Source organism: Calidris pugnax, unplaced genomic scaffold, assembly GCF_001431845.1.
Source record: "Calidris pugnax isolate Ruff unplaced genomic scaffold, ASM143184v1 scaffold215, whole genome shotgun sequence".
NCBI lineage: Eukaryota > Metazoa > Chordata > Aves > Charadriiformes > Scolopacidae > Calidris > Calidris pugnax.
In genome coordinates, this window is record NW_015090997.1 from 648,734 (window position 1) to 676,282 (window position 27,549).

Consider the following 27,549-nt stretch of genomic DNA (forward strand, 5'->3'; position numbering starts at 1 on the left):
CCCCGAGCTGCAGGCAGGAAGGGGTTAAAGGGGTTAAAGCGCTAATTGGGGTGAGGGACCCCACCCTGCCCCTCCACACCATTTAGGGAGGATGCTCCGGGGGGGGCTCCGGGGCCGCCTCCCAGCGCCGGTCCCTCCGCGGCGGAGCCCGGGAGCCCCCCCGCGGCCGCGGGTCCCCCAGCCCGGTGAGGACGCCGTTAGACCGGTAGGAAAGAGGCTTTTTCCCATCCCTTTCTCTTCCCAGTCCCCTCCTTTTCCCAGTTTTTTTAGTTCCTCCCCACTCCTGCCTGCCGGTGGGGCAGCTGACCCCCCCTCCCCGGGCTCTCAAGGGCTCAGGTGGGGCCAAGCAGCAGAGGGAGCTCAGATTTGGAAATTTAATTACTCGTCCCCGTGCCCAGTGGCACCATCTCAGCGTGACTCGCAGCCACCGGTGCTGCCCGGGCCCCCCCCCCCAGCCCCTGTCACTCTGTCTTATCCGAGCAGCGGCACCAGCCCCTGTGTGTGACCATGCCAACCCCCTGCAACACGGCTGGCAGTGGGCAAGGGGGTGGCCAAGCCCCGGGGACACAGGATGAGGGGCTGTGAGGGTCCGCAAAGCTCAGGGACACCAGCACCCCACACAGCATCCCCCCCTCCGCCCCCTCTCGATCCTCCAGACCCCCAGGGCAGGGGAGATGGGGCAGCACCGAGCTGCAGGCAGGAAGGGGTTAAAGGGGGCCGGTGCCCACTGGGAGAATGCGAGTCCTCAGGGAGCCCCGAGCTGTACATGCCATACGGGAATTGTCCCTGTGACCAGCACAAATGTCACCGGCAGCTCCCTGGCTCCCTGCACAGGATTTTCTGGCTCCTGCCTCCCCATTGCTGGCCATGGGAAGATGTTGGCAGGCCCCATCTGCCAGCTGCTTGCCCACGGCAGGGGGGCTCGGCCGGGTGCCCGGGTGTGGGGAGCATCTCCAGTCTAAATCTGTTCCCCTCCAGCTTGAAGCCATTGCCCCTTGTCCTGTCACTGCAGGCCTTTGTGAACAGGCTCTCCCCAGCCTTCCTGTAGGCTCCTGGCTGGCACAACCCAGCCCACAGGCTGTGCTGCTCCCCAGCAGGGACCGGCCCAGGACGCTGGGCAGGGGGGACAAGCAGGTTTGGGAACAGGAGGTATCAGAGGTCCCCAAATTCCTGTTGGAATGTTCTCTGCCCCGCAGGGTGGAGGAGCTCTGCTCGCTGCCCCGGCACCGGGGCGTCCTGGCATGGACATGGTGTGACTGTCCCAGGACATGATGTGACTGTCTCAGAGCGTCACAGGCTGCTCCTCTGCCCAGACTCTGCTGCCGGGGGCTGCCCAGGCTGGCAGCACTCTCCGGAGCCAGGGGAGGTGGCAGGGCTCCTGCCTGGTGCTCCCACTCCACCACCTTCTCCACTTTGCAGAGGACACATAGGATAGTTCCATTCAAATATGAGGAAAAACTTTGGGGTGAGGGTGGCAGAGCCCTGGCAGAGGCTGCCCAGGGAGGGTGTGGAGTCCCCTTCTCTGGAGATCTTCAAGCCCCAGCTGGATGCTCCTGAGTGATGTGCTCTGGGCAGCCCTGCTTTGGCCGGTGAGTTGGACTGGATGGGCTCTAGAAGGTCCCTTCCAGCTCTGACAATTCCATGATTTGCCGGGGCTGAGCTGTGGCACACACCTTCTCCGTGCTGGGACACCCTATTGCACCCACCTCCCGCTGCCAAGGGAGCCCACACCCTCCTGAGACAAGCTGCTGGCTGTCCCCAGCAGAAGTGTCCCCTTTTCCTGCAAAGCTCAGGGACACCAGCACCCCACACAGCATCCCCCCCTCCGCCCCCTCTCGATCCTCCAGACCCCCAGGGCAGGGGAGATGGGGCAGCACCGAGCTGCAGGCAGGAAGGGGTTAAAGGGGTTAAAGCGCTAATTGGGGTGAGGGACCCCACCCTGCCCCTCCACACCATTTAGGGAGGATGCTCCGGGGCCGCCTCCCAGCGCCGGTCCCTCCGCGGCGGAGCCCGGGAGCCCCCCCGCGGCCGCGGGTCCCCCAGCCCGGTGAGGACGCCGTTAGACCGGTAGGAAAGAGGCTTTTTCCCATCCCTTTCTCTTCCCAGTCCCCTCCTTTTCCCAGTTTTTTTAGTTCCTCCCCACTCCTGCCTGCCGGTGGGGCAGCTGACCCCCCCTCCCCGGGCTCTCAAGGGCTCAGGTGGGGCCAAGCAGCAGAGGGAGCTCAGATTTGGAAATTTAATTACTCGTGGGTTTGTTTTTGCAGGTATTTAACGGTGTTAATGCTGACCCGGTGCAGCACACACCCCGTCGGGATGCGGCAGGGCAGGAAGCCCCGCTGAAGCTGAGGATGCAGCAGGTTCCCCAGCTCTGGGTAAGCCCCAAAATTGCTCAAATGAAGTCCATGGAGATGTGACCATTTGCTCCAGAGAGGATGTGCCCTGGGTGTCCCCTCTGCAGATACCTGCATCCTCCTGCTTGCTGGGGTCCAGCTACCTTGTCTCTGATATTAAACCCATGTCACTTCTTAAATGCCCTTTCCAGTCAGTACGGGGGGGAGTTGGGAGTGGGCTCCATCCGTGTCCATCACCAGGCAGAGGTACTGCTAGGTCCCCTCAGAGCCCCACTGCCTTCCTTCTCCCCACCTGCATCTGCTCAGCACCCAGCTCAGACCCATTTGCCACTTTTCCAGGTCAAAGCAGCTGAGACCCAGCCTGCTGTGCTTCAGAAACTGTGCAGGCTTCTCTCTGTCCCCCCGTTCCCCCATGCTGAGCTCCATCACAGCATGCATGGTTTAATTCTGGTGCAAACTGCTGGGCTGGGATGTCTCTGGTACCTGCTGGTCCTTGCTGGCAGGTCTCCACAAGGACAGGGGGGCCACTTCCCGCTGTGGTCACCCTCCAGAAGTGATGGCTCTTCTCCATCCCTGGGCTCTTCTACCACTTATCTCCCTGGTGATGTGTTCAGACCCAGTGCCCTGGGGTTGGGGTTCCCACCCAGAGCTTTAGGGTACATCTGGGGGTCTGCAGCCCCATGCCCCCCAAAGCTCTCCTCCTCCTTGCAGCCTCCCACCCTTGTGGTGGGTTTGTTTTTGCAGGTATTTAACGGTGTTAATGCTGACCCGGTGCAGCACACACCCCGTCGGGATGCGGCAGGGCAGGAAGCCCCGCTGAAGCTGAGGATGCAGCAGGTACCAGCTCGGTGTGACTCGCAGCCACTGGTGCTGCCCAGGCCCCCCCCCCTGCCCCTGTCACTCTGTCTTATCCCGCTCTCAATAGCAGACGGGGAGCCCAGCTGCAGCTATTACATAAAATGCAATTAGCAACGCGGGTGAGGGAGGCCTGAATGGCATTAAGGAATTCCTCCCGGGCTGACGTCAAAGCTTCACCTCTCCTCCCGCCACCCGCACAAAGGGGGCTGTTATGAACCCCCCCGCCCCCGTCCCAGTCCCGCTGTGCCGGTGCCCACTGGGAGAATGCGAGTCCTCAGGGAGCCCCGAGCTGTACATGCCATACGGGAATTGTCCCTGTGACCAGCACAAATGTCACCGGCAGCTCCCTGGCTCCCTGCACAGGATTTTCTGGCTCCTGCCTCCCCATTGCTGGCCATGGGAAGATGTTGGCAGGCCCCATCTGCCAGCTGCTTGCCCACGGCAGGGGGGCTCGGCCGGGTGCCCGGGTGTGGGGAGCAGGAGGAGGATGCTGGATGCTGGAGGGGCAGCGGGGGTATCATAAAATCATAGAATCATAGAATTGCCCAGGCCGGAAGGGACCTCCAAAGGCCATCTAGTCCGACCCCCCCGCAGTCAGCAGGGACACCCCCAACTAGACCAGGTTGCCCAGGGCCTCGTCGAGCCTCTCCTTGAATATCTCCAGGGAAGGGGCCTCAACCACCTCCCTGGGCAACCTGTTCCAGTGCTCCACCACCCTCACAGTGAAGAACCCTCTCCTCATCTCCAATCTAAATCTGTTCCCCTCCAGCTTGAAGCCATTGCCCCTCGTCCTGTCACTGCAGGCCTTTGTGAACAGGCTCTCCCCAGCCTTCCTGTAGGCTCCTGGCTGGCACAACCCAGCCCACAGGCTGTGCTGCTCCCCAGCAGGGACCGGCCCAGGACGCTGGGCAGGGGGGACAAGCAGGTTTGGGAACAGGAGGTATCAGAGGTCCCCAAATTCCTGTTGGAATGTTCTCTGCCCCGCAGGGTGGAGGAGCTCTGCTCGCTGCCCCGGCACCGGGGCGTCCTGGCATGGACATGGTGTGACTGTCCCAGGACATGATGTGACTGTCTCAGAGCGTCACAGGCTGCTCCTCTGCCCAGACTCTGCTGCCGGGGGCTGCCCAGGCTGGCAGCACTCTCCGGAGCCAGGGGAGGTGGCAGGGCTCCTGCCTGGTGCTCCCACTCCACCACCTTCTCCACTTTGCAGAGGACACATAGGATAGTTCCATTCAAATATGAGGAAAAACTTTGGGGTGAGGGTGGCAGAGCCCTGGCAGAGGCTGCCCAGGGAGGGTGTGGAGTCCCCTTCTCTGGAGATCTTCAAGCCCCAGCTGGATGCTCCTGAGTGATGTGCTCTGGGCAGCCCTGCTTTGGCCGGTGAGTTGGACTGGATGGGCTCTAGAAGGTCCCTTCCAGCTCTGACAATTCCATGATTTGCCGGGGCTGAGCTGTGGCACACACCTTCTCCGTGCTGGGACACCCTATTGCACCCACCTCCCGCTGCCAAGGGAGCCCACACCCTCCTGAGACAAGCTGCTGGCTGTCCCCAGCAGAAGTGTCCCCTTTTCCTGCAAAGCTCAGGGACACCAGCACCCCACACAGCATCCCCCCCTCCGCCCCCTCTCGATCCTCCAGACCCCCAGGGCAGGGGAGATGGGGCAGCACCGAGCTGCAGGCAGGAAGGGGTTAAAGGGGTTAAAGCGCTAATTGGGGTGAGGGACCCCACCCTGCCCCTCCACACCATTTAGGGAGGATGCTCCGGGGCCGCCTCCCAGCGCCGGTCCCTCCGCGGCGGAGCCCGGGAGCCCCCCCGCGGCCGCGGGTCCCCCAGCCCGGTGAGGACGCCGTTAGACCGGTAGGAAAGAGGCTTTTTCCCATCCCTTTCTCTTCCCAGTCCCCTCCTTTTCCCAGTTTTTTTAGTTCCTCCCCACTCCTGCCTGCCGGTGGGGCAGCTGACCCCCCCTCCCCGGGCTCTCAAGGGCTCAGGTGGGGCCAAGCAGCAGAGGGAGCTCAGATTTGGAAATTTAATTACTCGTGGGTTTGTTTTTGCAGGTATTTAACGGTGTTAATGCTGACCCGGTGCAGCACACACCCCGTCGGGATGCGGCAGGGCAGGAAGCCCCGCTGAAGCTGAGGATGCAGCAGGTTCCCCAGCTCTGGGTAAGCCCCAAAATTGCTCAAATGAAGTCCATGGAGATGTGACCATTTGCTCCAGAGAGGATGTGCCCTGGGTGTCCCCTCTGCAGATACCTGCATCCTCCTGCTTGCTGGGGTCCAGCTGCTTTGTCTCTGATATTAAACCCATGTCACTTCTTAAATGCCCTTTCCAGTCAGTACGGGGGGAGTTGGGAGTGGGCTCCATCCGTGTCCATCACCAGGTAGAGGTACTTCTAGGTCCCCTTAGAGCCCCACTGCCTTCCTTCTCCCCACCTGCATCTGCTCAGCACCCAGCTCAGACCCATTTGCCACTTTTCCAGGTCAAAGCAGCTGAGACCCAGCCTGCTGTGCTTCAGAAACCGTGAAGGCTTCTCTCTGCCCCCACCCGTTCCCCCATGCTGAGCTCCATCACAGCATGCGTGGTTTAATTCTGGTGCAAACTGCTGGGCTGGGATGTCTCTGGTACCTGCTGGTCCTTGCTGGCAGGTCTCCACGAGGACAGCGGGGCCACCTCCCACTGTGGTCACCCTCCAGAAGTGATGGCTCTTCTCCATCCCTGGGCTCTTCTACCACTTCTCTCCTTGCTGATGTGTTCAGACCCAGCACCCTGGGGTCGGGGTTCCCACCCAGAGCTTTAGGGTACACCTGGGGGTCTGCAGCCCCGTGCCCCCCAAGCCCTCCTCCTCCTTGCAGCCTCCCACCCTTGTGTTGCTGGTTCCCTTGGCAGAGTGCCGGGGCTGAGCTGTGGCACACACCTTCTCCGTGCTGGGACACCCTATTGCACCCACCTCCCGCTGCCAAGGGAGCCCACACCCTCCTGAGACAAGCTGCTGGCTGTCCCCAGCAGAAGTGTCCCCTTTTCCTGCAAAGCTCAGGGACACCAGCACCCCACACAGCATCCCCCCCTCCGCCCCCTCTCGATCCTCCAGACCCCCAGGGCAGGGGAGATGGGGCAGCACCGAGCTGCAGGCAGGAAGGGGTTAAAGGGGTTAAAGCGCTAATTGGGGTGAGGGACCCCACCCTGCCCCTCCACACCATTTAGGGAGGATGCTCCGGGGCCGCCTCCCAGCGCCGGTCCCTCCGCGGCGGAGCCCGGGAGCCCCCCCGCGGCCGCGGGTCCCCCAGCCCGGTGAGGACGCCGTTAGACCGGTAGGAAAGAGGCTTTTTCCCATCCCTTTCTCTTCCCAGTCCCCTCCTTTTCCCAGTTTTTTTAGTTCCTCCCCACTCCTGCCTGCCGGTGGGGCAGCTGACCCCCCCTCCCCGGGCTCTCAAGGGCTCAGGTGGGGCCAAGCAGCAGAGGGAGCTCAGATTTGGAAATTTAATTACTCGTGGGTTTGTTTTTGCAGGTATTTAACGGTGTTAATGCTGACCCGGTGCAGCACACACCCCGTCGGGATGCGGCAGGGCAGGAAGCCCCGCTGAAGCTGAGGATGCAGCAGGTTCCCCAGCTCTGGGTAAGCCCCAAAATTGCTCAAATGAAGTCCATGGAGATGTGACCATTTGCTCCAGAGAGGATGTGCCCTGGGTGTCCCCTCTGCAGATACCTGCATCCTCCTGCTTGCTGGGGTCCAGCTACCTTGTCTCTGATATTAAACCCATGTCACTTCTTAAATGCCCTTTCCAGTCAGTACGGGGGGAGTTGGGAGTGGGCTCCATCCGTGTCCATCACCAGGTAGAGGTACTTCTAGGTCCCCTTAGAGCCCCACTGCCTTCCTTCTCCCCACCTGCATCTGCTCAGCACCCAGCTCAGACCCATTTGCCACCTTTCCAGGTCAAAGCAGCTGAGACCCAGCCTGCTGTGCTTCAGAAACCGTGAAGGCTTCTCTCTGCCCCCACCCGTTCCCCCATGCTGAGCTCCATCACAGCATGCATGGTTTAATTCTGGTGCAAACTGCTGGGCTGGGATGTCTCTGGTACCTGCTGGTCCTTGCTGGCAGGTCTCCACGAGGACAGCGGGGCCACCTCCCACTGTGGTCACCCTCCAGAAGTGATGGCTCTTCTCCATCCCTGGGCTCTTCTACCACTTCTCTCCTTGCTGATGTGTTCAGACCCAGCACCCTGGGGTCGGGGTTCCCACCCAGAGCTTTAGGGTACACCTGGGGGTCTGCAGCCCCGTGCCCCCCAAGCCCTCCTCCTCCTTGCAGCCTCCCACCCTTGTGTTGCTGGTTCCTTTGGCAGAGCACAGGGCTCCTGCAGGCACCCACTGCCCCACGCAGAGCTCCTGCACCAAACCCTGGCTGCTGGGATGCACTGGGAGCTCCCTCAGCGTGAGGGGTGATGCTTGAATCAGGGAGCTGGGCTTGGTCTGGGAGGTGGGAGAGGACCCTCCACGTGCTGGAACTGCCTGTGCCTCTTCTGTGGGACCCCCTGTCCCTCCTGAGCCCCCCAATGCCCTGCACATGGGGCTGGCATGTGCCACAGAAATGTTAAGGGCCAAATTCTCAGCTGAGGCAAACTGGTTCAGGGCCCCTGGAGTGGCTGGGGTGGCACCCATTTGCACCAGAGGAGGATCTGACTGTGCATATGCTTTTATATATATATATTTATATATATGTGTGTGTGTATAGATATATTACATAAATATATATGTATGAAATAATTTAAGAAACATCCGAGACAGCATGCTGTGCTCTTGTGTAGGGCCGGGGAGGCTGGGAAGGCAGCTGCTCACCTCCCCCCCAAACCCCACGCCGGCTCTACCAGCTTTGATTCACAAATGGCAACAGAGTCTTGAATTAAATTAAAAACCGCACGCGCACACACGCACACGCACACACACACACACGACACGGTGCAGAGGCTGTAAAACTCAGAGGCGTGATGCTGGAAAGTCCGGGTGTCCCTGAAGAGATCAGATCAACTAAAGCTGAGGGATATAAATAAATGAAGGGAAAACAGCAGAGGGAATCTCACTTGTGCCTGGCATCGGGTGCCCTGTGTCTGCCCAGGCTCCCGTGGGGACACAGGGACAGTGTCACCACCCCTCTCCATCCTGGCCAGGCTGTGATGGGGTTGGGAGAGGCTGGTGGGATGTGCATGTCCTGCTTCATTTGCCTTGGACCCGCTTTCTCCTTCGCCACGTGCTTTGCTTTCACTCCATCCCGGGACTGAAGCTTTTTGCCGTCCTGGTCTTCAAGGATGGGAGAGAAATCCCAGCCCCAAGTAACCCCCTCTCCTCTCTCTGCCGAAAGTTCTACTGGAGCTGGGTTTGGTCCAGCTCAATCCTTCCCACCGACAGAAGAGCTCTGCAGAAGACCTCTTTCCCATGGACTTTCATAACAGAATGACACTTTAAAAAACCACCCAAAAAAACTCTAGAAAAACCCAGTGCCTCATAAATTACCAGTTTCTTCCAAAACTCCTCCATGTTCCTCATCCTGCCCTCCCCAAACATCCCAGAGGACTGAAGGATCCCAGCTCCAAGCAATCGCCGCCGGCTGCGCCGAGGATGGAGGGTCGGGAATGCAACGGAACCGAGCACGTGAAGAAACAACCCAAAGGCTCTGGACCACTGTCCCCCCGCCCTCTCCTCTGCAGGAAATGGAAAGCCCCTGGGACCACCATGGCCAGGCTGGGGATCAGCTGGGGAGCAGGACGTGCTCCAGAAAGTAGGTGATGGAGTCCCAGTGCTTCCAGAGGAAGAAGAGGAAGAGGACGAGCAGGGCGGTGCTGAGGATGCGCATGCGGGTCTTCATGAGCGGGGTGATGAAGTTGGCGATGGTGGAGACGAAGACGAGCAGCACGGCCATCAGGGCCAGGATGACGTTGATGAACTTGCCCAGCAGAGCCCGGGCGTTGGCGTTCTCCACCCCTTCCAGCTGCACCACCTGCTGCTGCTGCTGCTGCAGCTCCAGCTTGGTCACCCGTGTCAGGCAGGACTCCACTGCCTCCTGTGAGGGACAGCACGTCGGGACAGCACGTCAGGACTGGCTCCAAGGATGCCCCAGGAGGTACCTGCCCCATGGCCTGAGACCTCGCTGCTCCAGTGGGTGCCACCCTTGTGATGGTGACCACCCCAGCTGGGAAGGGGTTTCCCTCTGCAGACCCGTGGCCCGTGTGATGTTCAAGGCATGTCCCATCCCACGCTGCCTGTGATGGTCTTGGTGCCTACTGCAGCAGGGGAGATGACCCAAACTGGGACAGTGGGGCCCGTGGTGGCCCATGTGTGGTTCGTAGCAGCCCAGCACTGCAGCCATCCCCCCAGAGCCTTGCCCTGCACCTGGGGACTTCAGCACAGTGGGGACTTGTTGGGGTACAGATAGGGTTTTGGGGGACACGGTTTAGATACCTGCTTCTTGCTGTGACAGGGTGGCAGCAAGGACTTCATCTGCAGGGTGCTAGAGAAAGGGATGCCCCTTGCCCACCCTCCCTCCCAGCCCAGGGTCCCTCCCTTGCCCCATGGATGGAGGGTGCAGTGGGGGGGGCTGAGCCCTCGCACTCCCCTACCTGGATGTCCCGTGCCCTCTCGTAGGACTGGTAGGCCACCTTCTCCTCCATGCTGGCCAGCTCCTGCTTCAGGTTGGTCATTTCGTTCTGGTGCAGCTCAGTGAGATCGTTCAGCTGCTCCTCCAGGCGCTCGTACCTGCACACGGGGGGGTGAAGGGACATTGGGGTGGGCAGATCCCCCCAGACACCCCCTGCCCTCCTTCCCCAGACACTGGGGAAACCACCCGGCCCATCTGACCCATCCCTCTCTCTTGGCTGTAGATGATTCTGGCTGATGGAGGGGAAGCACTGCATGATCCTCCATGGGAGCAGTGCTGCTGGGGGGGTCTGGCAGTGAGGAGCCCAGGACGGTGACCTCGTGGTCCCCAAAAAGCCACCCTGGTAGCCCCCCTGTCCCTACCTGTACCGCTCCTCTTGCAAGCACTGTGTCATGTAGGTGTAATCCCGCTGCAGCTGGGCCTTGAGGTCCTCCATGGAGTCCTCCAGGTGTGACTGGCTGTCCTTGATCTCCCGGAGCTCCTCCAGGATGGTGTCGAAGTTATTGTGGTGGCTGTCCAGCGTGTTGGACTTGGGGCTCCCCAAGCCACCGGGTCCTGCCCCTGAGTTGCTGCCAGCAGCCGAGCCGGAGGTGGCACTGGAGCACTCGTCGTCGCTGCCGTACTTGGGGCTGGAGACCAGGGTGGCACTGCCACTGAGAGCCCGCGAGGCCTCCTCTGGGTGCCCATCATCCAACGTGTCCTTCAGGTGGGCAATATTGTCCGCGCTGCCGAACTTGTTCCGGATGAGGCTGGCAAACTCCCGGGGCTTGGAGACCACGGCGGTGTGGGTGGCCTGGGACAGACCCGAGAGCCCTCCCTTGACACCCTCCACCACCCCACCGCCGAAACCGCTGATGCTGGAGCGAACGTTGGCACCCACGTCCTTAAGACCCTGGTGCATGTCCCGGAAGACATCCTTGGGCTGCCGGGATGGACCGTTCTGCTCGATCTCCTTCAGCTTCTTGTGGTAGTGCTCCAGCTTCTTGTGCAGCTGCGCGATGGTCTGCGCCGACTTCTGGTTCTTCTTCTCGAAAACCTGCTTGATGCGGGAGGCCTGCTGCTTGTCCGCGTTGTTGGCCAGCTTCAGGTACTCGGCCACGTTGTCGTCCCGAGCCTCCTGCTCGATCTTGATCTGCTCGGTGATCTTGAGGATCTTCTGGTGCAGGTGCTCGATGGCGGCTTTTGTCCGGTGAGGGTCAGGGGTGCCATCGGGGACGTCCAGGCAGACGGTGGCGTCAGCGTCGCCGTGCCCGGTGGCGGAGGGCAGGCCGAGCGCGGTCACGTCCCCTTTGTCCAGCTGCCAGCAAAGAGAGAGGAGGGTGATGCTCAACGGGGGGGAGCGAACACCCAGGCAGCCCCCCCGGGGAGGGGGCAGGAGAGCCAAGGGGTGAAGAAGGGGCAGAGGAGGGACAGGGAGACAAGAGCTGGGCAGGAGAATAGTTAACCAGAGAAAGAGTGAGAAGATGTTGGGTTTTTTCCAGCTGGTTAAGCATTTCCCAGCCATACCACTGCCATCCTGGGAATAAGCAACAAAATAATTAGGGTTTGGGGGCTGGTTTTGGGCAACTGGTCTCACCAAGGAGCAGCAGCTGCCACCTGGAGCTCAACTCTGACTTTCCACCCTCGCTCTGTTGCAGAGACGGGCACCGGCGTTTGGTCCATCCCGCTGCTGGACACCCAGCCATGGGAAATGGAGAGAGGAGCTAAAACTGGAACCCACCATCAAACCTCCCACCAAACCAGCAGCAAAAGCAGAGACCGAGCAGCCCGGAGGTACTTCAGTCTTGATTTCGGTCTTTGGCTTTTAGGAGTTTTTCAGCTGAAGAGAAATTCTGCCATAACCCCAATTTGTGGGTGATTCGGGAGCAGCTCCCAGTCCCCAGGGGGTGCAGGCACAGCAGCTCCTTTGCTTTATTTTCCAAGGTTTCCCACCTGGCAGTGCCAGACCCCTCTGCAAGCACAAACTGCCACCTGGAGAGTTTGGACAGGAGCTGATTTTCATTTTATAGATGAAAAAATGGGAGCTTTGGGAGAGGAAATCACTTCCCTGAGGTGACGCTTAAAATCAGTGGCAGAGCCTGGGTGCAACCCGGGGTCCTGCCTCACGCTCCCCCACCCGGGCACCCCTGCTCTGCCACTTGAACCAAAAAATAAATCACTAAATCTCTCCAGTTGCTGGGTTTTACATCCAGATTCTTATGCAAATCTCAGCGGTTGTATAAATGGCTCCTGGCTTCTAATTAAGAGCTGCTTGAAAGTTAAATACTGTTGGCAGACCTGAATAATTTCTAATTTCCATCACACTTTCCCCGAATGACCCTTTAATAGGGATAATGCTGCGAGATCATTACTTAGGAGTGTGTTATCACCAGGAAATGCCTTGCGCGGGAGGGAGGGAGGAATGTTCTCAAGATGCTGCTTATAAACACTCCCGTCTGCAGCAGGTCCCACGCGGGGCTCGGAAAAGCAGGAGAAAACGTTCCCCTCCTCTTATTTACTTCTATCTCATTTTTTTTCCCTGGCGCTGCTGTCCTGCTGGGAGTCTGGGGGTGTTGGTGCTTCCCGCAGGGAGGGGGTCGTTATGGGGGTCTCAGCCTCCTCAGGAGGGAAAGCAGAGAACCACAAGCTCGGGGGGAGCATCCCCCAGCCCCTTCCCCAAGGTTTTTCTCCTCCCTCCATTGCAGCAGTGTTAATGTAACATAGGGCAGGGGCTGGAGGGTGAGAGCAGCCCCCAGTTTGCAGCTGGACACGGGGCAGAGCTGGGAGCTGGATCAGCAGCTTTGTTTTTTTTCTTTTTTGAAAATAATGCCAAAAAAAAAAAAAATCTGCAGAGTTTTCAGACCCCGCTGCCAGGCTATTCTTAGCCCCTCAGCTGGGCTGGGCCCTTCAACTGCCCCACGAAGGGTTTCACTTCGGTTTCTTATCGAGGGGCAGAAATTAGAAGCAGCAGGAAACAGACTTTTTACCCAGATGTTTGCAGTTCTCTGTACAGTGAGGGACAAACTGGCCGTGGCAAAGGAAAAGGCAGCGCCGGAGATGCCAAAACGGGAACCCCCAACTGGGCAAGTGAAGGGGAGAAGTTGCTCAAACTGTGTTTCCCAACAGGGAAAAGTTTGGGAACCACCCAAAGGTTTGGAATCACCCAAATCTTTGCCCCTGCAAAGCCATTCTTTTGGAATTATTCATGGGAGTATATTTGGGGGTGCAAGGGGATGGGAGGGCAGGATGGGGGGGTCATGTGTGGATCTGATACTGCCCATCCTCGCTGACCTGGCTGGGGTGAAATCCTTTCCCCAAGCCCCACTGAAAGCTCCGTTCTCTCGGGCACAGGGCACATCATAGAAAAGCCACATCAGGTTATTGCTTTGAAAACAACAACTAAAAAAAGACAATACCGATCTCTGCAGCATTAACAGACAGCGCCTGCTAAATCCCAGCGAGCCTAAATGACTGTGCCGTGGATTTAACGGGGGGATTAGTAAAAGCCACACTTTCCCCACATGCAGAAAACCTTCTGGTAGGCACATTGAAATGAAAGCACTTGTTTTTCCAAGCAGGCTCGGAGGGGAGAGCAGGGGCTGATGTGGGATGCGGGAGGAATGCAGGACGCGGGAAGGAAAAAAAAAATAAATTATTCTTATCAACTGAGTTCAACCCAGGGGAGCTGAGATATGCAAAAGGCTCAGGCTAATAAGCTGAGCAAACAGTACTTAGAGGGCCACGGCCGGGCGCAATTATGCAACGCTGGTTTATTTGCTGCTGCAGGTTTGATGGAAGAAAGCCCAGGTGGCAGGTGAGGAGCTCGGGGCCATGTCCCCGGCGTGGAGATGTGGGTCTCCTGGCACACCACCCACGCCGGGAAGGGATTTAAAGCTATTCTTAAGAAATTGCACAATTATTGCAAAGTTCTGAACAGAACTCCAGACACTTACTCATGCCCTGAACTATTCTGTTTGCCGTACCCTATAGCCCACTGGGAGACACAGAGGATGAGCTCACGCCATGGTTTCTGCTGCATCGACCCCGAGTGAGGACTGTCACTACGAGGTGTGACCGTGGTTGGCAGCTGAGATACCACACGGGGACAAAAGGGTCCTGCCTCACGCTCCCCCACCCGGGCACCCCTGCTCTGCCACTTGAACCAAAAAATAAATCACTAAATCTCTCCAGTTGCTGGGTTTTACATCCAGATTCTTATGCAAATCTCAGCGGTTGTATAAATGGCTCCTGGCTTCTAATTAAGAGCTGCTTGAAAGTTAAATACTGTTGGCAGACCTGAATAATTTCTAATTTCCATCACACTTTCCCCGAATGACCCTTTAATAGGGATAATGCTGCGAGATCATTACTTAGGAGTGTGTTATCACCAGGAAATGCCTTGCGCGGGAGGGAGGGAGGAATGTTCTCAAGATGCTGCTTATAAACACTCCCGTCTGCAGCAGGTCCCACGCGGGGCTCGGAAAAGCAGGAGAAAACGTTCCCCTCCTCTTATTTACTTCTATCTCATTTTTTCCCCCGGCACTGGTGTCCTGCTGGGAGTCTGGGGGTGTTGGTGCTTCCCGCAGGGAGGGGGTCGTTATGGGGGTCTCAGCCTCCTCAGGAGGGAAAGCAGAGAACCACAAGCTCGGGGGGAGCATCCCCCAGCCCCTTCCCCAAGGTTTTTCTCCTCCCTCCATTGCAGCAGTGTTAATGTAACATAGGGCAGGGGCTGGAGGGTGAGAGCAGCCCCCAGTTTGCAGCTGGACACGGGGCAGAGCTGGGAGCTGGATCAGCAGCTTTGTTTTTTTTCTTTTTTGAAAATAATGCCAAAAAAAAAAAAAATCTGCAGAGTTTTCAGACCCCGCTGCCAGGCTATTCTTAGCCCCTCAGCTGGGCTGGGCCCTTCAACTGCCCCACGAAGGGTTTCACTTCGGTTTCTTATCAAGGGGCAGAAATTAGAAGCAGCAGGAAACAGACTTTTTACCCAGATGTTTGCAGTTCTCTGTACAGTGAGGGATGAACTGGCCGTAGCCAAGGAAAAGGCAGCGCCGGAGATGCCAAAACGGGAACCCCCAACTGGGCAAGTGAAGGGGAGAAGTTGCTCAAACTGTGTTTCCCAACAGGGAAAAGTTTGGGAACCACCCAAAGGTTTGGAATCACCCAAATCTTTGCCCCTGCAAAGCCATTCTTTTGGAATTATTCATGGGAGTATATTTGGGGGTGCAAGGGGATGGGAGGGCAGGATGGGGGGGTCATGTGTGGATCTGATACTGCCCATCCTCGCTGACCTGGCTGGGGTGAAATCCTTTCCCCAAGCCCCACTGAAAGCTCCGTTCTCTCGGGCACAGGGCACATCATAGAAAAGCCACATCAGGTTATTGCTTTGAAAACAACAACTAAAAAAAGACAATACCGATCTCTGCAGCATTAACAGACAGCGCCTGCTAAATCCCAGCGAGCCTAAATGACTGTGCCGTGGATTTAACGGGGGGATTAGTAAAAGCCACACTTTCCCCACATGCAGAAAACCTTCTGGTAGGCACATTGAAATGAAAGCACTTGTTTTTCCAAGCAGGCTCGGAGGGGAGAGCAGGGGCTGATGTGGGATGCGGGAGGAATGCAGGACGCGGGAAGGAAAAAAAAAATAAATTATTCTTATCAACTGAGTTCAACCCAGGGGAGCTGAGATATGCAAAAGGCTCAGGCTAATAAGCTGAGCAAACAGTACTTAGAGGGCCACGGCCGGGCGCAATTATGCAACGCTGGTTTATTTGCTGCTGCAGGTTTGATGGAAGAAAGCCCAGGTGGCAGGTGAGGAGCTCGGGGCCATGTCCCCGGCGTGGAGATGTGGGTCTCCTGGCACACCACCCACGCCGGGAAGGGATTTAAAGCTATTCTTAAGAAATTGCACAATTATTGCAAAGTTCTGAACAGAACTCCAGACACTTACTCATGCCCTGAACTATTCTGTTTGCCGTACCCTATAGCCCACTGGGAGACACAGAGGATGAGCTCACGCCATGGTTTCTGCTGCATCGACCCCGAGTGAGGACTGTCACTACGAGGTGTGACCGTGGTTGGCAGCTGAGATACCACACGGGGACAAAACGGCTGTGGGAAGGACCATATGCACCTTCAAGCATGGAAACAATAAGTACCACCAGGCTGTGGGGGGATGCTGGCAGGCAGGGAGGACCCGAGGAGCTGCTGTGTAGGTGCCACCGTGCCCCAAGCCCTTGGTGGCCCTGGAAGGCCACAGTGGGCAGAGAAATGCAGGTGGGCAGTGGACGTGGGGAGCTTGATTTTGGGACAGGTGGCATTAAATGTGGGTGATTCCACAGCCCCTCTTTCCCAGAGCATCGATCAGTGCAATTCAGGACAGCATCTCTCCTGTGAGCTGGTGATTGCAATTAGCCCAGTGTTACAGGGGACACTCTGGGTGTCCCCATCCCTGTCCCCACGTGCGTTGGGAGCCCTGTGCCTCCCGGAGCAGAGCTGCTATTCCCACCAGACCGCGTTACCCACCCCAGGCGTTGAAAATAGAAGCAGGAGCCCTGACTCACACTTCCCACCCTCCTTCCGAGCCCGCAGCGGAGAGCGAAGCAGGCAGCCCCGTGTCCCCCCTCCGTGCCCTGCCTGCCCCCTGTGCCACCCCTGGATGGACACAACGGGCCAGAAGCAGCTGCCTCCGCTGATATACCAGCCTGAGAATTAATTTTTCTTACATAATGCAGGGAGGCACGTTCAAGGTTTCATCTCACAGCGGAGCTTCCCACCCTGTCTCTGCTGCGCCGGCACGGATCGTGCCGGGGGGTTTCATTCACCGAGCGCCAGGAACGGAGGTACCGAAAGCCCTGGTGGGTCCCTCTCTCCCCATCACCATCCTCCCCACGGTCTTATCCCAACCCCACCGGCTGCCAGGACCTACCTCCATCACGGGCAGTGCTTGGGTCCCCCAGGGCTAGTTGGTGTGGGCTGCTTGGCCACCTCCTCGCCACGGTCCGGAGCCCGGCAGCGCTGGGCAGGCAGTGCCAGCTGCCATGGCAGGGGCAAAGCGGCAGCTGACGGCAGCAAAGTTTGAGGGGAGCAGCAGGGAGGGAGGGAGGGAGGAGGAGATCCCTCCTGCAAACCCCCCCAGTTAGGGCTGGCCCCACATCCCCAGGGACCTGCCGAGCGTGCCGGGAGCGAGCGCGGCGTCGGGACTGAGCCGGTGGGTGCGGAGGGATTGCCGACTCAGGGAAATCTGCCCGAGCTGTTTACAGCTCTCAGCGACTGGAGCTTTCAGGGCTGTAATGCAAACCCCCCCCTCTCCTCCCTTCCCCGTCCCTGTGGCGGGATGTTCACACGCCTCCAGCTCCATCCGCTGCCTGTGCCCTGACGCAGGGGGTCGGGATGGGCTGTTGTCATCTGCTGTGTCACACGCCGGGACACAAAGCCCAGGAGAGGCAGGGGGGGAGGCACACATAAAGCAAAACACCCCGGGTGGGACCAACGTGTGGGGAAAAATAGCTGCCAAGCAAGGAAGGGGCAGCTCGAGGGAGCTTAAAGCTGGGAACCAGCCACTTGTGTTGGGACCGGGATGCTGCTGACCCACTCGTGCCACAGAAAGTGATGGGGAAGGTTGCACCGACCCGATTCTGCCACGGGAGAACACACAATGCATGGAAAAAACATCCACCCGACTGACCAGGTACAAGCATTTGATGCTCCATGTGCAATTAAAAAGATATTAAATGGGCTGGCTGAAAAGCAAGCAGGGATGGCTGCAGCCTCCGGTTCTGCACAAGCCGGTGGCATTTTGGAGTCTCCCCCCAGGTGCTGCATTTATGCTGGTGAGAGGCCAAAAACAAAAGTCCTGGGTGAGAAAGGAGCCCCGGAGCCTGTGCGTTTGACTCAGCCCAAACCTTGGGGTTGCACAGAGCGGGGTGGATGTGGCCAGTGCTGCAGGATCAGAAGATCAGAACCTGGATGAAAGCGGTTGAGGGAAGCAGGATGAAAGCCCACAGCCCCAGGCTGTGCCAGACCCAAGCCCTCAGCGTGCCCTGCGGATGCTGCAACCTCAAACCGACGGTGGCCACAGAGCAGAGCATCTGTGCAGCCACAGACAACGGGCGAAAGGAGAGAGCTCCATTTGCAGCGCTCGGGTTTAGGTATTTCTCAAAAAAAAAGGCAACAAAACAACAACAGCTTAGGAAGTCTTTTCAGCCACACACTGAACCGTACCGGCCGGACCGATGAGCTGATGGTGACCCAGATGCATGTTTAATGGGGAAGACCGTGCTGCTCCTGCAGCTGAGAGAAGCCAAGCACCGCTCAGCCTCCTGCTCCCCATCCTCTCTCAGGCTGTCCCTACGTCCATCCGTGCTCTGGAAGTGTAACCTGCCGTGTCGGAGAGGCTCTGGGTGCAGGGCTGCACCTCCAAGCTACCCCGTGGTGCACAGCCCTGCAGCTGGGGTGGGTGCCACCAAAACCAACCTGCCCTGGCACGGATGGATCGGAAAGGTCTGGTTTGACAACTCCATAAAAGCACCATCCCCAGGTCTCTGTCCCCCCTGTATGTATCCTGCCAACGTGGGCTCCCCCAAACCTCGCCAGGGATACTGCCCTTGCAACGGCAGCGGATGCTCCCTGCAGGAAGATTTCCCTTCCAGGGTCTGGGGAAGGGGCTGTGGGAACACATGGGGCTGGAGATAAGCTGACCAGGGTGACAGGAGGAAACGGGCACAAAAGTAACAGCCTCCGCTTGGGCAGCTCTGAACTGGCAATGGAATTCCTTGAATCCCCCCATCCTTAAGCCCGGTGCTGACGGACCCTCCTGGAACCAGTTCCAGCACCGGTGCCCACGCTCGCAGCTCTAGGTACTGGGAATGGGGAAGAGGCAGAGCTGGAACAGCCTGTCATGGACCGATCCGTGATGTGAAGCTGCCAAAGCACAGTTTGACACCAAGAACTAAAATCCTTGACCCTTTCTAGCCCCTTTCTCCCACAGCTGTGGCACTGGCACCATGCAGGGCACCCTGCCAGCGCCGAGCCCCTTCCCCACGCACCCCCACTGTTCGCAGGCACTGGCTGCGGTGCCATCCGTGTGATGGAGGGCACAGAGAAGAGCAGATTCCCCGGTAAGTTAAACCCATCTGGAGCAGAAACCAGTTGTGCCTACTGTATGGTGCTCAGCTGCCCTGGGGAAGGGACTCCGATCCCACCGAGCTGCCCCACCGAGGGTGGGTTTCGCAGCCTGGATGGCTCCAGGCATGACACGGGGCAGGTTACTGAGGGATGTTCATCTTTGCTTTTAATATCTCTCATAACATCACTTCTCCTTTTAGCAGAGGAGCCAGAGGTCACTTCCCATCGCTCTTCTGCAGCCTCGGCAGAGCAGGAAGAAAACCCCAGCTGCACAAGACACTCTGGAAAACACCCTCCGTGCTGCCTCCGAGCTCTGCTTCCCATTTCTCTCGTTTCAAGCACTGGGGCCGGCCCCAAAACTCATCTGCACCCCCCATGGGGAAGCCTGCAGGTACCACCTTATTCCCGGTCATCCCGAATCCTTGCCTAGCCGGTGCCTAGGAGCGGGAAGGAGAGAGGATGGGGGGAATACTTACAAAGACACCCAGCAGAGAATTAAAGAGCAATATCCTTTTCCCGGGACAGGAGTCGGGAGGATGCGGTTCCGGCATGAGGATGCCCTGGTCGCTCCGGCAAAGCGAGGGGCCGGTGCTCCGCGAGGCGGCCGGATCCTCTCCCTCTGCCATGGCTGTGGTTAAGGAGCCAAAGGGGCAGAGGATGGCAGGCCGTGCCTTCGCAGAGGAGGCAGGAGGAAGCAGCCAAGAACAAGCAGCACAGGCTGGCGAGCAGGGGAGGGAGCCTGGGGGAGCAGGAACAGGCTGGGTGCCGCAGGGACCCGTCCCGCTCCTCCGACCGTGCTGGGAGAACAACCAGCAGCACCGAGCCCTGCCTGCCCCGACTGCCTTCCGAACCACCCAGAGAACAAACAGAGCCCAACTGCTGTGGTTCCTCGGTCCCCAGTTGGAGCTGGGATGGTGCCACCATCCCACGGGGCTCTGGGTGGCAGCAGGCACCCGGCAAAGAGCCCTGCGTGGAAGGCGGCTGCATGGGAAGGAGGTGGGCAGATCCTGGGGGTGGTGGGCATCCGTCCCTGCTGCCGGCCCGGGGCTTGGGAAGTCCCTCTGACTCTGTGCCCATCCATCCCACACGGACCCCAGCGTTTCCTAATTCCACACCACATCCTCTGGGTCAGGGATGGTCCCTTGTGCCCTCCTGGGCTTGCAGGTCACCGGGATGGACACCATGGACATCTCCACCTCCCTCTGTGGAGATGATTCAGTGACCATCCCTCACAGGTGAGGCCATTCAGGGCCCTTCCTACGCTTGGGGAATCTTTGGGAAAAGTCCCAGTGTTGTTTTTACTGGAGGGAGTCACCCTGGGAGCCCCAGCAGTGGCACTGGGTGACACAGCAGTGGCGGTGGGTGACACAGAACTGGAACCACCAGCAGCACCCTCAGCCCATGCTGCTGCCACCAGGTTTCAACACCTCTCACAGGGTGCTTTGGGCAACCAGAGGGGAAATTTTTGACAGCTTGCGTAGGAAGGGTTTGAGGGAGAAGGCAGGGAGAGGCAGAGCCGGGGGGTGAGGAGCCCAGCGCTGTAAGAGTCACAAGGCAGGACCCGGCTTTGCTCATCCTGACTCAGGAGCCAAATCCTGCCCACGGTGGCAGGACAGACTGCGGGACGGACATGACCCCTTGCTCCCCCAGTCCTGTCCTGTCCACCTGGAGCATCCACCCCACACACCAGAGCCTGCTCGACCCAATTCCCCCCCCCCGGGGCCGGTGGCGTTCCCAGTCCCTGTCTCTCCAGGAGCGGGAGCTGCTGGTGGGCTGGAAACAACAGCCATATGTCAAACGAAGGCTGAGGAACACGATGTCTTCTGCTGGGGGGTGAATCAGTACGAGAGTCTGATATTCTCCTGAATTAATTAAGCAGCAATCTCGGGTATCTTTGTCTTCACAGCTATTATCTGCTTTTTTTCCCAAAGTGCTCCTCGAAGCTCCCGATGGGAGTGAGGGAACGAGTTCCCACCATCACCCTTCGCTCACAGACGCCCTTTCTCCCGTGACACACAAGGAAACAGAGGTAGGAGCCAACCTGGACACTCTCACACCCCTGGTTTTGTGATGCCCGATCTGCAGCAGAGCTCAGCAGTTCCCCCCAAAAACCCCTTGACACTTGTAGGGTCTCTACACCTCCAGCTCACCCCCTGGGGACCCTGCCCCACATGCTGGGGGGCTGCAGGGAGGGCAGCTTTACACCACTGCTCCCTCTATTCACTCTTGCAGTCACCGCTGGCCTATTTTACCTCCTTCCTCTGGGATTTTAACATCAGAATTCACCCGGAGTTTGGGTGGGAGGGGAGGATGTGCTTTGCCTCTGTCAGCAAATCCTCCTAAAGAGATGCCAGAGGCTTCCCCCAGCACATGGAAGTGCTGGCCCCGCTTCCCAGCTTGGGGAGATGGAGGCAGAGAGTGAGGGGAAACCCCTGCCTGGGTTAGACACACGGGGACAGCAACCAAAGCAATGGAACTCCAAGGTCCTGCATCCCCTTAGCTCCTTCCTGCCAGCTCCTCGGGGACCCTCAGGTGCTGAGCACCTCCAGAAAGCAGGCTACAAGCTCAGGAGCTCAGCTTCATGCTTCTGCTTTTAGGATCACTGGTCCCAGGACCACAAAATTCCCATCAAAAGTGAGTTTTAGGGGCAGGAAAGCACTCACCAGCACCCGAGCCACCCCAGCGTGCCCAGCCAACCTCCCCTGCCACCCCCATGTCCTCACCCATGGCACACAGAAAGGATACTCAAGAAGCCCCGTGGAGCAAACCCGCCTTCCTACCGGTAAGTCCCCGGCTCTGGGGCATCTCCCCTCTGAGATGGAGCCAGGCTCAGGCTCTCAGCCCCTCCACGGGCTGTGCCAACCCTGGGGGGTCCCGGCCGGGCTGTGCAGTGTCCCCCATCCCTGTCCCCATCCCAGTTGTCAACTGAGACCAGTTCTGGGGTAACCAGAGCCGTAGGAGGTGAGAAATCACGTCCCCACCCTGAAACCCAAGGCGGCTGGATGCCAGTGGGGCCGGAGGGAGCCAGGGCTGAGCCACTGCAGCCAGAAAGCAGATGCCCTGGGCAGGGGAGATGAACTTTGCCTGACACCCTGGGCCACCAGGGTGAGGGATGAGCTGTCCCACAGCCTCCAGGCTACCGCTCGCCCAAACCCCTCCATGCCCACAGGCCACAGCAGCCCCAGGGGTGGATGCTCAGAAACTGCAGGTTTCTCTCTCTGCTGGCTCTAATCCCTCTCGCCCTGATATAGCCACTGACCCGGCAGGCATCTAAATTTAGCGGGATGAATCCTGCCCTGTGTTGGGAGCGCTGGTGCCCTTGAGGCAGCAGGATGGGAGGGCAGGTTGCCCCCCTGCAAGGCAGAGCCCCCAGCCCACCTCCCACAGAGCCTGGGAAGGCAGGAGGGGAGTAGAGAGGAGATGGGAGCGGGGAAACAGCCCACTCGGGCCACCAGCCCAGCAGTAAGTGTGGCTCGTAGCCACTCAGCAGCCTCCCCTGGCCCACAAGCCCAAAGCAGAGACGTGGCACGAAGCCCCCCTGCTGCCCCCCGTCCCTCCCCTGTGTCTCACAGGAGAAGCATCCGCGCCGGGGGGCCAAGGCAGCTGCGGGAGGGGCACGGGGGGCCACGGGCAGCGGTGGCAGCTGGTGCTGTCACTTGCCGAGGGGATGCCAAGGGCAGGCGGGCAGCGAGCCCGCCCCGGGCCTGGCCCCCCACTCGGGGGATGTGGGGCGAGGACTGGAGATGAGGAGAGGGTTCTTCACTGTGAGGGTGGTGGAGCACTGGAACAGGTTGCCCAGGGAGGTGGTTGAGGCCCCTTCCCTGGAGATATTCAAGGAGAGGCTCGACGAGGCCCTGGGCAACCTGGTCTAGTTGGGGGTGTCCCTGCTGACTGCGGGGGGGTCGGACTAGATGGCCTTTGGAGGTCCCTTCTGGCCTGGGCAATTCTATGATTGATTCTATGAAGCTCCACGGGTCCGAGCCGGCCGGGGCTGAGCACTTGCACTCGTGACACTTGTGAGCGGGTCCCTGCGGGATGCGGGGGAGAAGGCGGCGGAGAGGGGGTGCGCACGGACGGACGGACAGACAGACAGACAGACAGACAGCCGTACACACCGGTGCGGTAACGCTGCCCTCTAACGGCCACCGGCCCCGCATCCAGCCCGCTCGCCCGGGCTCCCTCCCTTCAGCCACACACTGAACCGTACCGGCCGGACCGATGAGCTGATGGTGACCCAGATGCATGTTTAATGGGGAAGACCGTGCTGCTCCTGCAGCTGAGAGAAGCCAAGCACCGCTCAGCCTCCTGCTCCCCATCCTCTCTCAGGCTGTCCCTACGTCCATCCGTGCTCTGGAAGTGTAACCTGCCGTGTCGGAGAGGCTCTGGGTGCAGGGCTGCACCTCCAAGCTACCCCGTGGTGCACAGCCCTGCAGCTGGGGTGGGTGCCACCAAAACCAACCTGCCCTGGCACGGATGGATCGGAAAGGTCTGGTTTGACAACTCCATAAAAGCACCATCCCCAGGTCTCTGTCCCCCCTGTATGTATCCTGCCAACGTGGGCTCCCCCAAACCTCGCCAGGGATACTGCCCTTGCAACGGCAGCGGATGCTCCCTGCAGGAAGATTTCCCTTCCAGGGTCTGGGGAAGGGGCTGTGGGAACACATGGGGCTGGAGATAAGCTGACCAGGGTGACAGGAGGAAACGGGCACAAAAGTAACAGCCTCCGCTTGGGCAGCTCTGAACTGGCAATGGAATTCCTTGAATCCCCCCATCCTTAAGCCCGGTGCTGACGGACCCTCCTGGAACCAGTTCCAGCACCGGTGCCCACGCTCGCAGCTCTAGGTACTGGGAATGGGGAAGAGGCAGAGCTGGAACAGCCTGTCATGGACCGATCCGTGATGTGAAGCTGCCAAAGCACAGTTTGACACCAAGAACTAAAATCCTTGACCCTTTCTAGCCCCTTTCTCCCACAGCTGTGGCACTGGCACCATGCAGGGCACCCTGCCAGCGCCGAGCCCCTTCCCCACGCACCCCCACTGTTCGCAGGCACTGGCTGCGGTGCCATCCGTGTGATGGAGGGCACAGAGAAGAGCAGATTCCCCGGTAAGTTAAACCCATCTGGAGCAGAAACCAGTTGTGCCTACTGTATGGTGCTCAGCTGCCCTGGGGAAGGGACTCCGATCCCACCGAGCTGCCCCACCGAGGGTGGGTTTCGCAGCCTGGATGGCTCCAGGCATGACACGGGGCAGGTTACTGAGGGATGTTCATCTTTGCTTTTAATATCTCTCATAACATCACTTCTCCTTTTAGCAGAGGAGCCAGAGGTCACTTCCCATCGCTCTTCTGCAGCCTCGGCAGAGCAGGAAGAAAACCCCAGCTGCACAAGACACTCTGGAAAACACCCTCCGTGCTGCCTCCGAGCTCTGCTTCCCATTTCTCTCGTTTCAAGCACTGGGGCCGGCCCCAAAACTCATCTGCACCCCCCATGGGGAAGCCTGCAGGTACCACCTTATTCCCGGTCATCCCGAATCCTTGCCTAGCCGGTGCCTAGGAGCGGGAAGGAGAGAGGATGGGGGGAATACTTACAAAGACACCCAGCAGAGAATTAAAGAGCAATATCCTTTTCCCGGGACAGGAGTCGGGAGGATGCGGTTCCGGCATGAGGATGCCCTGGTCGCTCCGGCAAAGCGAGGGGCCGGTGCTCCGCGAGGCGGCCGGATCCTCTCCCTCTGCCATGGCTGTGGTTAAGGAGCCAAAGGGGCAGAGGATGGCAGGCCGTGCCTTCGCAGAGGAGGCAGGAGGAAGCAGCCAAGAACAAGCAGCACAGGCTGGCGAGCAGGGGAGGGAGCCTGGGGGAGCAGGAACAGGCTGGGTGCCGCAGGGACCCGTCCCGCTCCTCCGACCGTGCTGGGAGAACAACCAGCAGCACCGAGCCCTGCCTGCCCCGACTGCCTTCCGAACCACCCAGAGAACAAACAGAGCCCAACTGCTGTGGTTCCTCGGTCCCCAGTTGGAGCTGGGATGGTGCCACCATCCCACGGGGCTCTGGGTGGCAGCAGGCACCCGGCAAAGAGCCCTGCGTGGAAGGCGGCTGCGTGGGAAGGAGGTGGGCAGATCCTGGGGGTGGTGGGCATCCGTCCCTGCTGCCGGCCCGGGGCTTGGGAAGTCCCTCTGACTCTGTGCCCATCCATCCCACACGGACCCCAGCGTTTCCTAATTCCACACCACATCCTCTGGGTCAGGGATGGTCCCTTGTGCCCTCCTGGGCTTGCAGGTCACCGGGATGGACACCATGGACATCTCCACCTCCCTCTGTGGAGATGATTCAGTGACCATCCCTCACAGGTGAGGCCATTCAGGGCCCTTCCTACGCTTGGGGAATCTTTGGGAAAAGTCCCAGTGTTGTTTTTACTGGAGGGAGTCACCCTGGGAGCCCCAGCAGTGGCACTGGGTGACACAGCAGTGGCGGTGGGTGACACAGAACTGGAACCACCAGCAGCACCCTCAGCCCATGCTGCTGCCACCAGGTTTCAACACCTCTCACAGGGTGCTTTGGGCAACCAGAGGGGAAATTTTTGACAGCTTGTGTAGGAAGGGTTTGAGGGAGAAGGCAGGGAGAGGCAGAGCCGGGGGGTGAGGAGCCCAGCGCTGTAAGAGTCACAAGGCAGGACCCGGCTTTGCTCATCCTGACTCAGGAGCCAAATCCTGCCCACGGTGGCAGGACAGACTGCGGGACAGACATGAACCCTTGCTCCCCCAGTCCTGTCCTGTCCACCTGGAGCATCCACCCCACACACCAGAGCCTGCTCGACCCAATTCCCCCCCCCCGGGGCCGGTGGCGTTCCCAGTCCCTGTCTCTCCAGGAGCGGGAGCTGCTGGTGGGCTGGAAACAACAGCCATATGTCAAACGAAGGCTGAGGAACACGATGTCTTCTGCTGGGGGGTGAATCAGTACGAGAGTCTGATATTCTCCTGAATTAATTAAGCAGCAATCTCGGGTATCTTTGTCTTCACAGCTATTATCTGCTTTTTTTCCCAAAGTGCTCCTCGAAGCTCCCGATGGGAGTGAGGGAACGAGTTCCCACCATCACCCTTCGCTCACAGACGCCCTTTCTCCCGTGACACACAAGGAAACAGAGGTAGGAGCCAACCTGGACACTCTCACACCCCTGGTTTTGTGATGCCCGATCTGCAGCAGAGCTCAGCAGTTCCCCCCAAAAACCCCTTGACACTTGTAGGGTCTCTACACCTCCAGCTCACCCCCTGGGGACCCTGCCCCACATGCTGGGGGGCTGCAGGGAGGGCAGCTTTACACCACTGCTCCCTCTATTCACTCTTGCAGTCACCGCTGGCCTATTTTACCTCCTTCCTCTGGGATTTTAACATCAGAATTCACCCGGAGTTTGGGTGGGAGGGGAGGATGTGCTTTGCCTCTGTCAGCAAATCCTCCTAAAGAGATGCCAGAGGCTTCCCCCAGCACATGGAAGTGCTGGCCCCGCTTCCCAGCTTGGGGAGATGGAGGCAGAGAGTGAGGGGAAACCCCTGCCTGGGTTAGACACACGGGGACAGCAACCAAAGCAATGGAACTCCAAGGTCCTGCATCCCCTTAGCTCCTTCCTGCCAGCTCCTCGGGGACCCTCAGGTGCTGAGCACCTCCAGAAAGCAGGCTACAAGCTCAGGAGCTCAGCTTCATGCTTCTGCTTTTAGGATCACTGGTCCCAGGACCACAAAATTCCCATCAAAAGTGAGTTTTAGGGGCAGGAAAGCACTCACCAGCACCCGAGCCACCCCAGCGTGCCCAGCCAACCTCCCCTGCCACCCCCATGTCCTCACCCATGGCACACAGAAAGGATACTCAAGAAGCCCCGTGGAGCAAACCCGCCTTCCTACCGGTAAGTCCCCGGCTCTGGGGCATCTCCCCTCTGAGATGGAGCCAGGCTCAGGCTCTCAGCCCCTCCACGGGCTGTGCCAACCCTGGGGGGTCCCGGCCGGGCTGTGCAGTGTCCCCCATCCCTGTCCCCATCCCAGTTGTCAACTGAGACCAGTTCTGGGGTAACCAGAGCCGTAGGAGGTGAGAAATCACGTCCCCACCCTGAAACCCAAGGCGGCTGGATGCCAGTGGGGCCGGAGGGAGCCAGGGCTGAGCCACTGCAGCCAGAAAGCAGATGCCCTGGGCAGGGGAGATGAACTTTGCCTGACACCCTGGGCCACCAGGGTGAGGGATGAGCTGTCCCACAGCCTCCAGGCTACCGCTCGCCCAAACCCCTCCATGCCCACAGGCCACAGCAGCCCCAGGGGTGGATGCTCAGAAACTGCAGGTTTCTCTCTCTGCTGGCTCTAATCCCTCTCGCCCTGATATAGCCACTGACCCGGCAGGCATCTAAATTTAGCGGGATGAATCCTGCCCTGTGTTGGGAGCGCTGGTGCCCTTGAGGCAGCAGGATGGGAGGGCAGGTTGCCCCCCTGCAAGGCAGAGCCCCCAGCCCACCTCCCGCAGAGCCTGGGCAGGCGGGAGGGGAGTAGAGAGGAGATGGGAGCAGGGAAACAGCCCACTCGGGCCACCAGCCCAGCAGTAAGTGTGGCTCGTAGCC

The 27,549-nt window shown here is 59.2% G+C and overlaps 1 protein-coding gene across 2 annotated transcripts in view; it reads right to left on the reverse strand.

The window, feature by feature from the left end:
* Positions 1 to 7,891: 7,891 nt before the first annotated feature.
* The window catches only part of TMCC2 (transmembrane and coiled-coil domain family 2), a 25,955-nt gene continuing 6,297 nt past the window's right edge, over positions 7,892 to 27,549 (reverse strand). The window contains exons 1-4 of one of the 2 annotated variants that reach the window (XM_014955466.1): positions 16,761 to 17,115; positions 10,216 to 11,150; positions 9,816 to 9,951; positions 7,892 to 9,259 (exon numbers count right to left, since the gene is read on the reverse strand). In XM_014955466.1, the coding sequence (XP_014810952.1) occupies positions 8,948 to 9,259; positions 9,816 to 9,951; positions 10,216 to 11,150; positions 16,761 to 16,766 (1,389 nt within the window). In that variant the 5' untranslated portion in view covers positions 16,767 to 17,115 and the 3' untranslated portion in view covers positions 7,892 to 8,947. Of the gene's footprint in view, positions 9,260 to 9,815; positions 9,952 to 10,215; positions 11,151 to 16,760; positions 17,116 to 27,549 lie in introns of those variants that run through there. The other variant, XM_014955465.1, reaches the window with a different exon arrangement.